Source organism: Bidens hawaiensis, unplaced genomic scaffold, assembly GCF_021521415.1.
Source record: "Bidens hawaiensis isolate Kalapana, Puna unplaced genomic scaffold, B.hawaiensis_p1.1 tig00009039_1, whole genome shotgun sequence".
Taxonomy (NCBI): Eukaryota; Viridiplantae; Streptophyta; class Magnoliopsida; order Asterales; family Asteraceae; genus Bidens; species Bidens hawaiensis.
This window is the reverse complement of record NW_027491661.1, coordinates 259,472-275,081: the sequence shown is the minus strand read 5'-3', so window position 1 is coordinate 275,081 and position 15,610 is coordinate 259,472. Positions and strand designations below refer to the sequence as shown.

Genomic DNA, 15,610 nt, shown 5'->3' with positions numbered 1-15,610 from the left:
ATAAGATCGTATAAAACAAACTAAGCAGTCTTTAATGAGTTAACGACATAAGTTTATTAAAACATAAGATCTAATAGAGACACTCAAAAACACAGTTACTAATCTATCACCCTCTTAAATATGATAAACTAGTATTGTACCCAGCGCGTTGGTAAACCCGAGTATTGCTAAAGCCCGAGCATTACGTCGGTGAGTTGAAGGAAGTTAAGTCGGTATCGTTTACGTTCGTTATGGTTTAGACAACATTGGTAAAACCTTAGAACTAAACCCAAAAATATATTTGTTAAATTAACATAAAAAAAATAAATTATTTAAAACGATGTTTGTTTGGTCGGTAAACCCGAGTGGTGGTAAAACCCAAGTGTTGTGAGTCCCGTACATTAAGATAGTAACTAGACACAAAATTGGTTGGTTTTGGCTATATATGTTCATTATGATACCGGAGCTAAAAAAGGAAAAATAATAAAATTGACTGGACCAAACGGAGGTGTAGGTCGGTAAATCTGGGTGTTTGTAAAACCCGAGTGTTGTCGGTCGCGGGCGTTGAGAGAGTAAATCTTATCGAATTCGGTCAGTTTCCGTCATGTCTGTTACTTTATTAGAATTAAAACCAAAAAAAAATTTGACGTTCGGTCGGTACCGAAACGGGAAAAAAAAAACAAATTGCCATGGATAAGTAAGGTGCCGTCGTTTGGTCGGCTTCCGTTATGCTCGTTACGATACCAAAACGAAAAAAAAAATATTACGGACAAGTAAGGTGACGTCAAGTGACCCGATAGTCACCAAACTTTACATTTATATATTTAGATAACTGTTTACATTATTGTTATCTTTTTGTTCATGGAAACATTAACCTCAAACATTATCAAACTAAAAGTAATTGCACCTGCTCATGACTCACCTTTTCATGTCATGACACATCAAAATCATGTCAGCCTACCATGGTTAATTAGTTTCATTGGTAAGGTATCATCCCTTGTTCAAAGTGTTCCAACCACATTACCACAACCCAAAGGCCCACGAAGATTATTGGATTTGGTCAGATAAGAACTGGGTCATACCTGTTTCAATGGGCATAACTTGACACGAAAATATCCGTTCTATTGCCTACGGCCCACCAACTAAAACCGACCTACTGAAACGTGACTAACTAGCAATCACAATGAAATTTGGAAGTATGGAACCACGTTAAACTATTTAAACCACTTGTTTTTTAGGTAGTTTTTGTGGCCAAACACGTCCGTACAATCATTTGATGTTTTGCATTTATTGTATTCCCAAAACAAATGTTTTACTTGTTAATAACTAGCATCCAAAACAAATATTCTACTTTTTAAGATTCGCTCGAATATACTGAATTTGATACTTACTGTGGTGAAGTTTCTTGATCACTAGCATGTTTCTTGATCACAAGTTTTGAACTAATAATACACCCCAAATATTACATGTGTTTTTGTTAGTTAATATTTCTGATGGATTTGATTCTAAGGATGAGATCTCTTTCACAATCAAACATAAAATAAATAATTTATTGAGAAAGGAAAGGAAAGTAAGTAGATTAAAAGATCTGAGTTCAAAAATAAAACCTTTAAAACACTTAGGTATGGAAGGCTTGGTTCAATTTATACACTCACACATATGATAATTATTAACAGAAATTCGCCGTTAAAAAAAAGCTACAATTATTAATTTATTTATTGTTTGAAAAACATGGGATCCTTAAGATTCATATGCCATCTCAAGAATATACTTATCCCATCTTTCCCTGTAGACTCTTTTAGGTTATCGGTATCATACTATCATGGCTTGAACCAACCAATTTCACCACATCATAATTTTATTTTATTAATTTTTTTATTTTTTTAGTGCAAGGTTTTCATGATATATATATTCAATAATGTGTTCTGAAAGTCCTTCAGTCAAGAGTGAACTTTCAAAATCCGATACACACAATTACAATATGGTTCACATATTTTACCAAGGAAATATGATAGTAACACTTAATTATCACACACAAACAGTTAGGATCAGTTATGCAAACACACACACACAATCAAACTGCTGAAAAGTAAACGAACATGAAACTTGGATTTACGTGGTTCGGTCTAAGTGACCTACGTCCACGAGCTGCAACCAATTATTTATTATTGCCTCTCAATACTCATGATGAGAAATTACAAGTATAAGGATTACAATACATAGTGATGCATTATGGTTTCTAACTTAGAGAACACGAAAATGTAACGTATCCTAATAAAGGGTTATAAGGTCGGCCCAAAGACTTAATTCCAATGTCTCCAATTTTTATTTAACCCAAAACATAGCTTCAAGTAAACTGGGCCCAAACCGAGACTAAGCTTCCACAAACCCAACATAAACTATCATCATTATTAAAATGTAAGTTGCTAATTATTGCATCTTAAATGAGAGTTGAAGAGGAAAATTGGCCAAAGGTTACAACTCTTCCACGTCGTTGATCATGCTAGCATCCTATATTATTTTGACATGGACTAATCTTGTGGCTATGACAAGAGTTGTAGACTGACAAGTGGTACCCATGACCCCGAATCAGGTGGTTTGATTCGCAATCGTGATGGACCCAGTAGTACGGTACCTGGTCTTTTAGTACATGTGCAAAGCTAGCCTTGTGTTCGCTGGTTGTGGTACCTACAACATGGTTCTTGATAAGGTGTGACGGGTCCAGTTTGGTAATTGTGAACGTGTTGTAAGGAAAGTGATGATGATTCCAATCATTCATAGGTTGCATATTTGGTTTTGGTGTCGTCATCCTAACCACATGATCATGTCTCAATTTGTTTGGTTTAGTTTCGTTCTATATTACATTACAAAACACAATAAAAGAATAAGATAGATATTATATACTTGGAAACTTGTTCAATTACCAACCACGAGTAAGATTCCATCATTCACTTTCCTACAAGTCTATTCATTTGGTTCTCATTGATTGACTTTCTAAGCTTCTTAAATCTCGTGTATTTACAATTAAACTAAAGTATTTAAAGAGTATGAAATCTTAATTAATCACATAAGACTCAGAAAATTTTACACGAACTATAATGTAACTTATGTGAAAAACAAACTTCAAATTTCGCGTCTTTAAACACACCAAAGTTTCCCTTTCTATATGTAGTTAACCACAACGTAATTTCGTTGAAGTGTTGCAACGATTTTGTAAAAAATGTATGACAGTTGCTGGTTATAACTGTTTGTAGTTACATTTTTGTACATCATTGAAACTAATCAGTTGTAATTGATCAGTGAAAATTTGTTATCACTGCTCCAATTACTATTACTCACATTTACCATTGCTATAATTTACTACTAGTCAGTAGTAGCTTACCACTAAAGTTGCTTATTAGTGCTGAACCAAGGTGTCATTGTTTATCTTAGTTTGATGATAAGTAGCAACTTACTAATCATAATTAGTTTTCAATTACGGCCATTTTCATACAACCTTTTATCTGTCTTGCAAATTCAATGAACCATCCAAATGATATTTCTATATATAAGACAAAATAATTTTCGCGGCCTAACTAGAGGCATTGCCTCCTTGAAATCCTCATGGTCTAGGGGCGAACCCTAAAAGTTCCTAGATGCTCAAAGGTAGAATAGTTTTAAAAAAGCATGTACTTCACACTTTCTAATTCGTAACAATATCATTATGATTTCTCTTTTCGTCTCAAGTAAATTCAACTTTACTTACAAGTGAATTTGTCGAGCTAATTATGTGCAACCCTAACTATGCCTAGCAACATTTCTTGCTACTCTTGCTACACTTATTTTACTTCGGATCACAAGAGTCCTTTTGAGTGTATATGTGATAGGGGTGTCCTTCCGGATTGTGTAATAGGTTACAAGTTCCTTGGGTCGGGTAGATCGGGTTTTTCGATATATAGTTTCTAATTGAATGTCGATTATAAGTAGGTTTGGTTTAATCCGTAATTGAGTCGTTGTATTCATGTTGATTTGGGTCGGTGTAATCGGTAATTGAGTTGGTAATTGGGCACAAAAATGGGCCGTAAAAATGGTTTTCTTTCTTCTATTTTTTTTTCCTTTTTTAAAATTTTGGGCTACTAAATGGGTTGAGCAACTTAGAGCATATGGGCTCAAAATGTTGAATTATAGCTTTCAAAATAGGACTGCTAAATTAATATAGAATTAAACTTCAATCTACACTTCCACAATCATCGAGGAGCTTTTACAAAACATCAATTGTAGAGAGAATAAATTGAATGTCGAATGCAGAGATAATCATCAGAATGAATGATCGCTTTGTATAATGTCTATACTATATTATTGTGACATTCGTCAATTTCGGGTTTTGTTTGTATTCGTTTTTGTATTTGTTTGTTATGTAAACCGACCCGATTTGTAAACCGAACCTTATGTTATAATCAAAATGATGGATTTGTGTTACAATATTGTTTCACACTTGTTGGGTCTTGAAAACATCCTATTTTTATTTTTATTATTTATATATTTATTTATTTATTTTTATTGTTTTGTGTTTTTGTCTTGATCCATTTTACATGAAAACTCTTGTGTCTCACACCCATATTTGACCATCAACATTACCCTATATATACACCACCTTTCCTCTTCATTTTCCCTTGCTACAACTCCAAAAAAAAAAAAACTCTCTCAAACATTAAAGATTCAAGGTTATCTTCTTAAGTGTTCTTGAAGGTTTTTAGTCTTTCATCTTAATTAGTTTATGTAGCCTTATTAATACTTGTTTATGGTTGTGCAACATATATATAATATACACCCCTTGTTTACCTTTGGTAGTTACTTCTCCGATTCCGGTCGGTGAGGTTTCAGACCTCATAAGGCAAGGCTTCATGTAGGACTTCGTGTCCTTGATATATATACATCTATATAACTTATTCATACATATTAATCTTGCTTATTTTAGTTTGTTGGTCATGTTTACAAGTTCCATGGTTATGGGGTTTTAAGAGTCTATGCTTCGGTTTAATCGTAAATAGCTCTAAACCGTAAACCGAACTTTGTTACTAGTTTTGTTAAATAATTGTTTAAACATACTTATTGTTAGATCTAAGTTTCTAAAATCATTTTTACAAATTCTATGGTTATGGGATTGTAGAATCTTACCTCGGTCTTAACCCGAAACACGATCCGAACCGAAAACCGAACTTTTGTTTAAAGACTTTATTGTTAACTTTTGGTTGTAAAACTTAAAGTATTTTTTTATTTGTACATTATTATACAAGTTCTTTAGTGTTTGGACATGTGGAAACCATCTATGAACTTGTTGTGAGATGGAAACCGAACCAAACCGATTCTTACTCGCTTAAGACACACAAATGTGTTTTTTTTTAGCCATCAAGACTTGTATATTTCTTTAAAAATAGTTACAAATTGATTTTTAAATATTTTCTTAAGTACTTGGAAATGTTTGATCCAACTTGATCTCATAACAAAGTTTGGACCGACAAAACCGAACATTCGCTTTGGACCGACAAAACCGAACACTCGCTTAACATGTGTTGTTAGTTCTAAAACAATGGAACTACATACTTGGTTAAGTCTTATTAAATTTTATTGAGTTATCTCATAACATTCAATATTTTGGAAAGTTGACTTTGGGTTTGACCAATTATCAAGACCCGAACCGACAACCCGAACACTCGATAAAAAAACCCATTTTAGTATCTTTATTCCAAAGGGATTTGCATTCTTGAATTTTATCCACCTCATTACTTAACATAGGTTGAGTAAATATTAAGGTTAGATACTTTAACCCGGTTTCGAGCAAACTTGCATTTTTAAAGGGTTATTATTATAAATTCTTAAATAGTTACATTTTAAAACCTTAAACATTAATTATTTACATTTCTCAACATTTATTTTGTCTAAAGACCTTCAAGACAACCTTTCTAAATTCAAGACTTCTTTTCTTTTTAGGCATTGTGCGTTAAACTTGTCGTTCCGACAAATCTCCAAATTATCATCTTTCAAGTTTACTACTTGAAAGTGAGTACTTCATACCCCATTTTCCATCTTTTATTTTAGGGGTGACATTTCATACTTATTCAACAAAATGCTTTATATTTGAATCTTAAACCACAAACGTAGTTGTATACTTTACCTAAATAATTGCTCGATTTGGTGTTCTATGCTTATATGACTATGTGTTTATCGCTTTTGGTTGGTGGAACTATAAAATCCTAGACTATTTGGCATCCCCTTATAGCAAGGCGTCGTTAACCTAATGCAATTAACGATAACTATATAATCCTAGACTATTTTGCATCCCCTTATAACTAGGTGTCGCTAATGTGTTTAGCGATATCTATTTATCCAAATTACCACTTTTATTTATCGTTTCGTATGCAAGTTTAGTGGCTATCTTTATTATATACTAATATGATTAAACTTATGAATTGCTCACCAACCTTTGTGTTGACAAACTTTATTTTATGAAATGTTGCAGGTTTGCATCTTGGTTGATTTATGATTGTGAAGAAAACGACATCAAAGACCTTAGGATATTAGTAAAAATGAACAATATCAAATTTGTCATATTTTGTGATATCTTGTTTATGGTTATTTTATGGATAATTGTTATGTGACATTTTCGATGTTGTGAAATGAAATGAGTTTATTAAATACTGTCACTTTAATTAGTGTCATGTGCTTATGGACAATCGTTACACCTCAGTATGTTCCGCCGCCTTTGATCGGGATGTGACAATTATAAATAAAGGTTTTTAAATGTCACATGTTGTTATATTAGAGTGATCCTTACAAAAGTTTCCCTTCTCTCTCTCATATTCAATACATTTATCTTTCTTATTAATAGTTTTATATTTTACTTTTTTTAATCTCTCATTTTCTAATTTTAAAAATTTAATACCAACATAAATATATTATTTTGTTTTACATAAACATATTGTATCAGTTATTTATATTAAGTTTTTATAAAGTAACTAATTTTCAAGTTGATGTTGAGTAATTATTCCAAACTTTAAGGTTTTAAATATATTATATTAGTTAACTAATATTAATGTTTTATAAGAAATGATATTGTTTGATGAAGAGCAAGCTTAATTTTAAATAAAAAATTTCAATAAACTTTAACTTATATTCAATATATATGATTGCTTACTAAATTACAAATTTTTTCTTTCAAACCCTTAAAATATGAGTTCACTATTTATGTATTCTCGGTGCTTATGTTAATTTAAAGGAGTGAGTTTTTGTAACTGATTAAAGAATCTCAGTCCACTGGTTAGTTTATAACAGTATCCATCTATAACTTCTTTTTTTACTTGACTATTTAATAAACCCATCATTTATGTAAAATTCATCATCTTAAAAATCCATGAAAAATATAAAAGAGTATCCATTTATAATTTATAAAACAGTATCCATTACCCATTTACAACTTTTTTTTCTTCTTTTTTACTTGAGTATTTAATCAACATATCATTTATGTAAAGTTCGTCATTTAATCAATTCATCATATATGTATTCTCATTGCTTATTGATAATTTAAACGAGCGAGTTTCTTTAACCGAATAAAGGATCAAACATGATTCAGGTCAAAATAGTCTATGATTAGAATGACTTTCGGTCCACATGTTGGTTAAAAGAGCATCCATTTACAACTTCTTTTGTTACTTGACTATTTAATCAACCCATCATTTATGTAAAGTTCACCATCTTAAAAATCCACAAAAATATAAACACTAGACTACATTTCGAATTCTTACATTAGGAATACAAATGTTAAACTTAAGCACACTGTTAATCAGATGATAAATTGACTTTGTATATCATTTTATTTTTGAATATTTCAAAAATATAGATTTCATTAGTGAACGAGTAATAGTTGCACAAAAAAATGAGTTTGTTCAAGAAAATAGCAACCGTTTGTTATCAATGTTTCTGAGAGATGAAAAATATTACCATTGTTCAGATGGTATCTGTCAAATATAAAATTACATGTTACAAGAATATATTTCTTTCCTAATGTTTTAAATGGCTTCAAAATTTAAGGCTGTCAAGTCATAGGTTAGTCCCAAAACCGATGTTGAAGTGCTGCTTAAAATATTAACTAGAAAAGTAGTTTATACAATAAAGCTCAACTACACGTGAAAATAGAAATTGGTAATTATGTTATAAAAGCTGAAATCATTTATGAAATCAATATGGAACTCACACTTTATTTAAAAAAAAATCTAATACCTTTAAATAAAATAATTAATTTCAAATTTCAAAGAAAAAAGTTTTCACTTTATACTTATTTTGCAATAAAGATAAACAAATGTTAAGGTCAATCACTATATATGATTGATTTATTTTTTAGACGAACTGTTTTAACTAATGGTCAGCTATATGTTGCATTATCTAGAATTCAAATCAAAAACAAAGTGAAATTACTAATTTTTGATTTAGAAGGTAAATGTATCATTAAAATTATAAATATTTTATACAATGAAATATTTATAGATTTATGAATTTTTAACAATTTGTTATTTTCATATTGTGTAATGTGTAATATAATCTATCATATATTACATCTTTATATCTGTTCAACGTATTTTTTGTATCTTATATTGTGTTATTATTTAAAAAAAATTATTTATTTTAATCCGTGTTTCACACGGATACCTAACCTAGTTGAGATAATAATTGAAGCAAAGGGTCGTCTCAGTTCGTTTATATTATATAGACAGGTATAAAAAGGAAAGAAATAAAAATGAAAAACGATGTTAATAACATATGACACAAAGAATATGATAGAAATAACAATTATGTTGTTCGAATGTATACATTTGAAAAAATCTACCTATATATTAAAGCAACACAATTTTTCCACTTGTCATTCAATTAGACCCTCCGCATAGGCTCCAAGTGTATAAGTTTCTAGTTTTACAATTTTTCCTAATGATAAAATAAAAAATATGTTGTTGGTGGCAATTGAATTCAATACCTTACTTCTAAAATGTTTATGGCTTACCAACTAAATTAGGATTAATTGATGTTAATCTTCTTTTTTTCTTAATTGCTATAAATTCGCAACTTTCCATTTTATTACTTTTAAAATGCAAATACAAATTATTATTACTAATCTATGTATATTTTAGTAAATTATTTATATCTTATGAATCTATAAGATATGTTAATATGCATATTATTAAATTAAAATTTTTTATTTTATTTTTTAACAACTCGTGTATCACATGGGCTCTATCCTAGTTATAAATATAAAATTTGTAGTAAAGGGTAAATCATATCACAAACATGAAAAGTAGATTGTAAAATAGTTGTAAATCTCCAAACAAGTAATATAAAAATTCAAATATAAAATAGTTTTTGTAATTTTTTTATATGGTTGAACGTTTTAGTCCAACAATGAATATTTGTATAAGAATAAGTTTTATAGATGATAACAATATAATAATATATTTGATTTGATTTGATTTGATTTGATTTGATTCCAATGCTTTCAATGATTCGTATGGTTTCGCCGAATATATTTCATGTATGATTCTAGTAAAACAGAAATCATTGATTGTACATAGAAAATCATCAAACATCACCTTCATTACGACACATTGTCTTCAAAGAATGTAATGTTTTTGAAAAATTCCTAAAATAGCTCATTTTAGAGATAAGATTCTCTTTTTTCCTTAAAATAATTTAAGATCTGGACTGATAAGACGCATTGAGAAAAGATAAAAATAATGAGTGAGTAGTCCAAATTTTGAAGGAAAGTAAGGTAGGAGACGGGATTTGAGAAAATAATAAAGGTAAAGTCCAAATTATTTTGTAATCTTTGAGCAAAAGTCCAAATTTTTTCAAAACTTTTTCTTTCAAAAAACCGTCTTGAGAGATTGTTTTTTTATGTTTCCTACCTCTCTCGTCCATATTTTCAAATTCTTGAAAAAATATATTTTTTACAGTTATACCCCTAAACCACCCCCATCACCGACGCCATTGCCCCCTCCCCCATCACCACCACCATCACTACCACCATAGCCGCCTCCACCACCGCTGCACCCATCACCATCACTTCATAAATATGTTCTTCCGGTGGTTGTCTGCTGCGGTGTTCTTGTTCACCATCCACGGCCACCAAGCCCATCACTTCAAATGATTTTGTGCTATCAGATTCGACAGTAAATTACTGTTTTTTTATGGATCTATAAATTAATTGTGCATCTCACAATCAAAAAGTAGTTTAGTTTATGTTGAGCCGAGTACTTATTATATTGCAAATATATAAAATGTATACATGCTTTGTTTATTAGTTTTATTATGATTTAATTATTGAAAATGTTTACAACATCTTGAACAAAGCACAAGACCAAAGATCACAAACTTCCATCCCACACCTAAAACGCAAATGACCTAAACACAAAATTAATCAGACCAACATGAAGTGGACACATCTTTTAGATCAAAATACAATAAACAACTAGAATCTAATGAAGAAGCTAGAAATCAACAAGAACAAAACTGTAGCCCTAACTCCCTAAGTAGGTGAAGTGCGAGAGAACGACAAGTTTGTTAATCCTAAACTCATCAACAAACGCCTTAACCCGCTCTAGCAATATCAACTCCAGCCCTTGCACATCTTCATTATAAAAATATAGTCCTCCAAATGGACCAAATATCCAGAGCTGACCATTCTATTCCAATGTATAACCTACACTAACAAAAAAATAAAACAACCCGTTAATAGCCAACAAAGCTATATATATCTAACAATTATACATAGGCTGATTCATGAAAAACATATGAGCACTTTCAACAACAAAGAGTTGATATGAAGGACGAAATATGCAAAGCTGTGAATAGTGTAGGGTAAGACGAGGATTGAAATCCAGCACACAGAGAGAGTGATGGCCGTGGGATTGGACCAAATGGTGACGTGGCTTAACATTATGCTAGCTTGTGTCTCCCAGACTTGACTAAGACTTCACCGTTATCCATCCTATCCTATGTACTTCCACCTCAGCCGTCTTCATGGACCACTACTACTTGGTCTCACTTGATTCAGGAATCACCGATTCTTATGAAAAATATGTGACCAGAGATGTGTATCAATTTAAATTAATTCATTTTATTACAAGCTAGATTTCATGTGTCAGGGCATGTTTGGGATTGAGTTTGAAAAATACTTTTAGGTTATTATTTTTTTTAAAAAGTTATTTTGAAAAGTTAGGATTCAGAGTTTTTGAAAAACTGTCTTTTAACCCTTTTAAAAAGTTAAAATAAAAAAGATTTTTATGATTAACAAACACATTTTAACTTATTGGCTTTTTGAAAACACCAATAAGCATTTTTGAAACTCAATCCCAAACATAACCTTACTTCTACGCCAGGGCCGCCACCATCATTCGCATTGTCCCCAATTCGAGCGCTAACCAGCTACCACCCCGCTTTCACCAAGCGCCCCTCTTGATGTGGTGGTGTTTCGTGCCTCTTCGCAACCCTTGCCCTTAGGCTATGAGGTGGCCTTGACGCTGGTGGATTAAACTTCCACAAGTCCACAACAACTAGACTAAGCAGAAGAAATGTATAAGAATGGTTTGTATGACATATATTATGACATATATCATTTCGTGGGTGCTTCAGGATCACATTTTGCGAGACAGTGGTATATGTGGGATGGATTCTGATTATTCTTGTGCTCTGGCTTGTCTTCGTGATATGATTCAAAGCTTCGATTTTAGCAGTTTCTCTAACAAAGAGACCGCCCCCTTTAAAGCCCAACATGCATTGACGAGCACTCTTTTTAGTAAAATTGTTCACGACATGGGGTCACACTTTAACATGACAAGCAGACAAAAAACCATTTTTGAGTGTCTACAAGCACCACATGCTCAAGATTTTCTTCTTGCTATCCATATAGATGGGTTACGCCAGCATATGTCTCCAGTGGAGTATCGTAGTATCCTTAAGTATCGCCTTATGATTCCTCTATTTCCGGTTGATGAGATATGTCATGTTTGTCGTAAAGCGTGTTTAGACTCATATGGGGAGCACACGGTGCACTGTAAAGAGCTCCCGGGGTTCAAGTACCGACATGATCTGGTTAGGGATGTGCTCTTTAATATATTCAGGCGAGCTGGAATTTCTGTTAAGAAAGAAGCACCTGTGAATTTCCTGACTGACCCGTCGGAGGGAAGATCATCTCCTCGACCGGCTGACATTTTGGTGTTTGGATGGATAGGAGGGAAACACGTGTGTGTGGATTTAACAGGGGTTTCTCCTTTGGTGGGCTTAGGGAGTAGTGGGTTCGCGGTCGGTCAAGCCGCATTAAAAGCTGCTTCAGGTAAGGTGGCAAAACATGAAAAGGCGTGTCTTGACAACCAACATGTATTTATTCCTTTGCTTTTGACACTTTTGGTTTCCTCGCGCCTGAAGCTGTGGAGCTACTTACCCGTGTTCAGCGGGTCATACATAGTAATGTTATGACTCCAAGATCAGCAAATATAGTTTTTAAAAGATTGGGTTTTGCGATTCAAAAAGGGGTAGCGGCGCATCTTGTTGCCCGCTTGCCTTCTGTTTCGATGTAATCCAAATAACCATATTAAAATTAAAAAAAAATTTGTCTATCAAATTTATGTTTAAAAGTTATTGCCTATACTATCGTACAATCAATTGATTCATACCGATTTAAAAATGCTAATGAATGAGTGACACACATATTTTGTTGTAAAGGCACCATGCAAACCATGTTTTACATGTAATTAATACTCCCATATTTATTTTATAGTATATATAATTAGATAGCTTTAATTTTATATTTCTAAACCAACTAGGCAACTATACATTTACACGATCATTAAAAAATAATAATACAATCAACGGTGCTCAAACAACAAAAGCATGATTAGAATAGACTTCTAAAACAAAATAACCACGTCCTAAATCTTAATAATGGTCACAAATCCCTCCTAAGATCAACCACCAGGACACTCACGTTATCCGTGCTGTGTCTAGCCAAGGCTAATCTCGTCAACAAAATCGCCGCATCCGAACACGCCTTATCAGAGCTCTCACCACTGGCCACGTTAAGTGGACTACCATCGGACCGTGGTGGCGATGGAACCTCCTCTGACCTTAGGCACATGCGTGCCACACGGCACGCGACGTCGTTTGATACAACGTCCCAAAGTCCGTCACTCGCAATGATAAGGCACTCGTCGTCTTCCGTCCGTTCTGTTACGGTTACTTCCGGTTCCGGTATCACGTACGGCTTCAAATAATTGTCGCCTGAAAATAAGCAAGAATAAATTAACAATTAGTTGTTGAATATGATGTTGTTAGGTCAAATTGGCGTAACACCACCACTGCAACTAGAGTTTATTTTTATTAAATAAGGTACAAATATTACAATTACATGACACAGGGTATGAATATGATGTTAGGTCAAATTGACCTAACTCCACGACTGCAACTGGAGTTTATTTTTATTAAATTAAACTATGGTGCAAAGATTACAATTACATAACAAGTTATTTAGAGCAATAAGTGCATACCGATTGCTCGAGACATGGCAAGAACGCCGAGAACCCTAGCGCCGTCCCAATATATAACACGACCACCGGCTTCTTCTATTCGTTCAAGTTCATCGGGTCGATCAGGCTAAATACAAAAAATAATTATCAATAAACAGTCCAAAATGATTGGAAAATTAACGGAAATCGGATTTCGACGCTATATTTGGTTATTTTACCTTATGATCTGTGGAAAGAGGAATAGCAACACCGTTCCGGCAAAGCACGGCTCGAGAATCACCACAGTTTGAGACAACAATCTTATCCGGAGCCACAACCGCAACGACCGCAGTGGATCCGACAGCATCACACTGCAGAGTTTGAAGCTCACATCTACAATTCGAGCTGGAAGCACTGCTGCTCCATTCCGTTATCTCATTATCCATTCGCGCGAAGCTCTTCACCATCGTCTCCCTCCATTCGATTGACTTCTCGCACTTCTTGACTTCCTCCTTCACTATCTCGTGCATCCGGTCTTTACACTTCATTGCAACCTAAAACAAAAATTAATGCTCTTTTAAACAGTGTTGTAGAACTTGATAGACATTAGTCAGGTACAGGTACAGAAAGTACAAATTAGAATTTATATCACTTTTTTCAAATATGCATGTAGCAATTAATCAGCGCCTAGTCAAAAACGACAATAACTTACATGTGAGCAACCATGGCCATCATACACGCCATAAAAGTGCAGATCGTCAGAACCCGAACCACTCGTCTTACAAAACGACGGTTTTACCGCAACGGCATCTTCTAAATCTCGTCTCCTTCCACACACAACCGTCAAACCGAATCTCGAATTCTCCGAGTTTACGCGCCTTTTCGACGGGGCAATTTTATTATTATTATTATTATCAACACAGCAGCTTTCAACGGTTTTTCGCTTTCGATTGCCAACAGGGATAGGAATCATCATGTTTGATGCAGCAAATAATTGGAGCTGTTGTATCTCCATCCTTCTTCGCCTGGCTTGTACACCGCCACTAGTCGACGGTGTATTGATATTATCAGTATTAGTATTAGTATTTGTATCAGTAACAACACCACAACACATACCCGCCATAATAATATCGATTATAACTTTTGTGGGAAGAAGATGGGGAAGGAGATCATATAATACCTGCTACAAGAGTGGGGGGACGGGCAGCTGCCCGTCAACATCACGGGAAGCCTCAGAGGACATGATGTAGAAATCTGAACTTCAAGATGGAATCCTGGCCGTTGATGTTTAAATAAAATCTTTATGCTGGTGATATCCTGAGGGTACACGTGTGGAGTTATTATGAGATGGGTACGTGGACCAATGAGAAGCCACCACGAGTTGTTGATGGATTTAGCGGACTTTTTTTGACACGGATGTGGAATCCGACCCGATGTTGTTACCCGTTTTAAATGGATGCAGAAAGATGATTGAAAAAAATCTAACGTTATTTATTATAACTTTGAAATCCATAATTTGATTTTGTTATGATGTTTGATGGGTTACATCCATGATATAAACCTATGAATGCCGTCTCATACAAGAGACTACTCTCATGTTTAATACTATTCACATACTTAAATATTATCGTGATGCAGATGACAACTGTTTCTCTTCCGTTAGAAAATTTTAATCACATTGGGTTAGACTTTTTAATATGATGAAAGATGCAACTGTTGCTTATGCGGACTAAAAGTATGATTGCATGACACGCTCATCTAATATGTTATCTTCTCAAATCGGAATGTAGACTTATATCCACACTGTTCATTTGTCGTTGTGTATGATACTAATCATGCTATACGTTAAACCTTGATAGTTTTATATTAACATTTAATATTGTTCGTATCGAAAGTCAGTAATAGAACTATAACTTCTTCTTAATCAGATGATTATAAAAAGATTTTATTCTCTACTGATTATAATTATAGGTGCAACTTACAATTTTTTTTAAAAAAATTTAACTTTTATATTATAAAAAGTGCTTTATTTTATATTTTGTTTTGGGAATAATAAAAATACAAAAGGGACATCAAGTAGTGTATGAGGCTGAGGGGTGTGGGGGGCG

At 33.2% G+C, this 15,610-nt stretch overlaps 1 protein-coding gene across 1 annotated transcript; it reads right to left on the bottom strand.

The window, feature by feature from the left end:
* Nucleotides 1-12,946: 12,946 nt before the first annotated feature.
* Nucleotides 12,947-14,325, bottom strand: LOC143530805 (protein phosphatase 2C 3-like). The gene is made up of 4 exons (XM_077026240.1): nucleotides 14,215-14,325; nucleotides 13,742-14,056; nucleotides 13,545-13,650; nucleotides 12,947-13,278 (listed from the first exon to the last, which is right to left on the bottom strand). Exons 2-4 carry the CDS (start codon nucleotides 14,048-14,050, stop codon nucleotides 12,947-12,949), a joined length of 747 nt encoding a protein of 248 aa, XP_076882355.1. The 5' UTR covers nucleotides 14,051-14,056; nucleotides 14,215-14,325.
* Nucleotides 14,326-15,610: the final 1,285 nt, after the last annotated feature.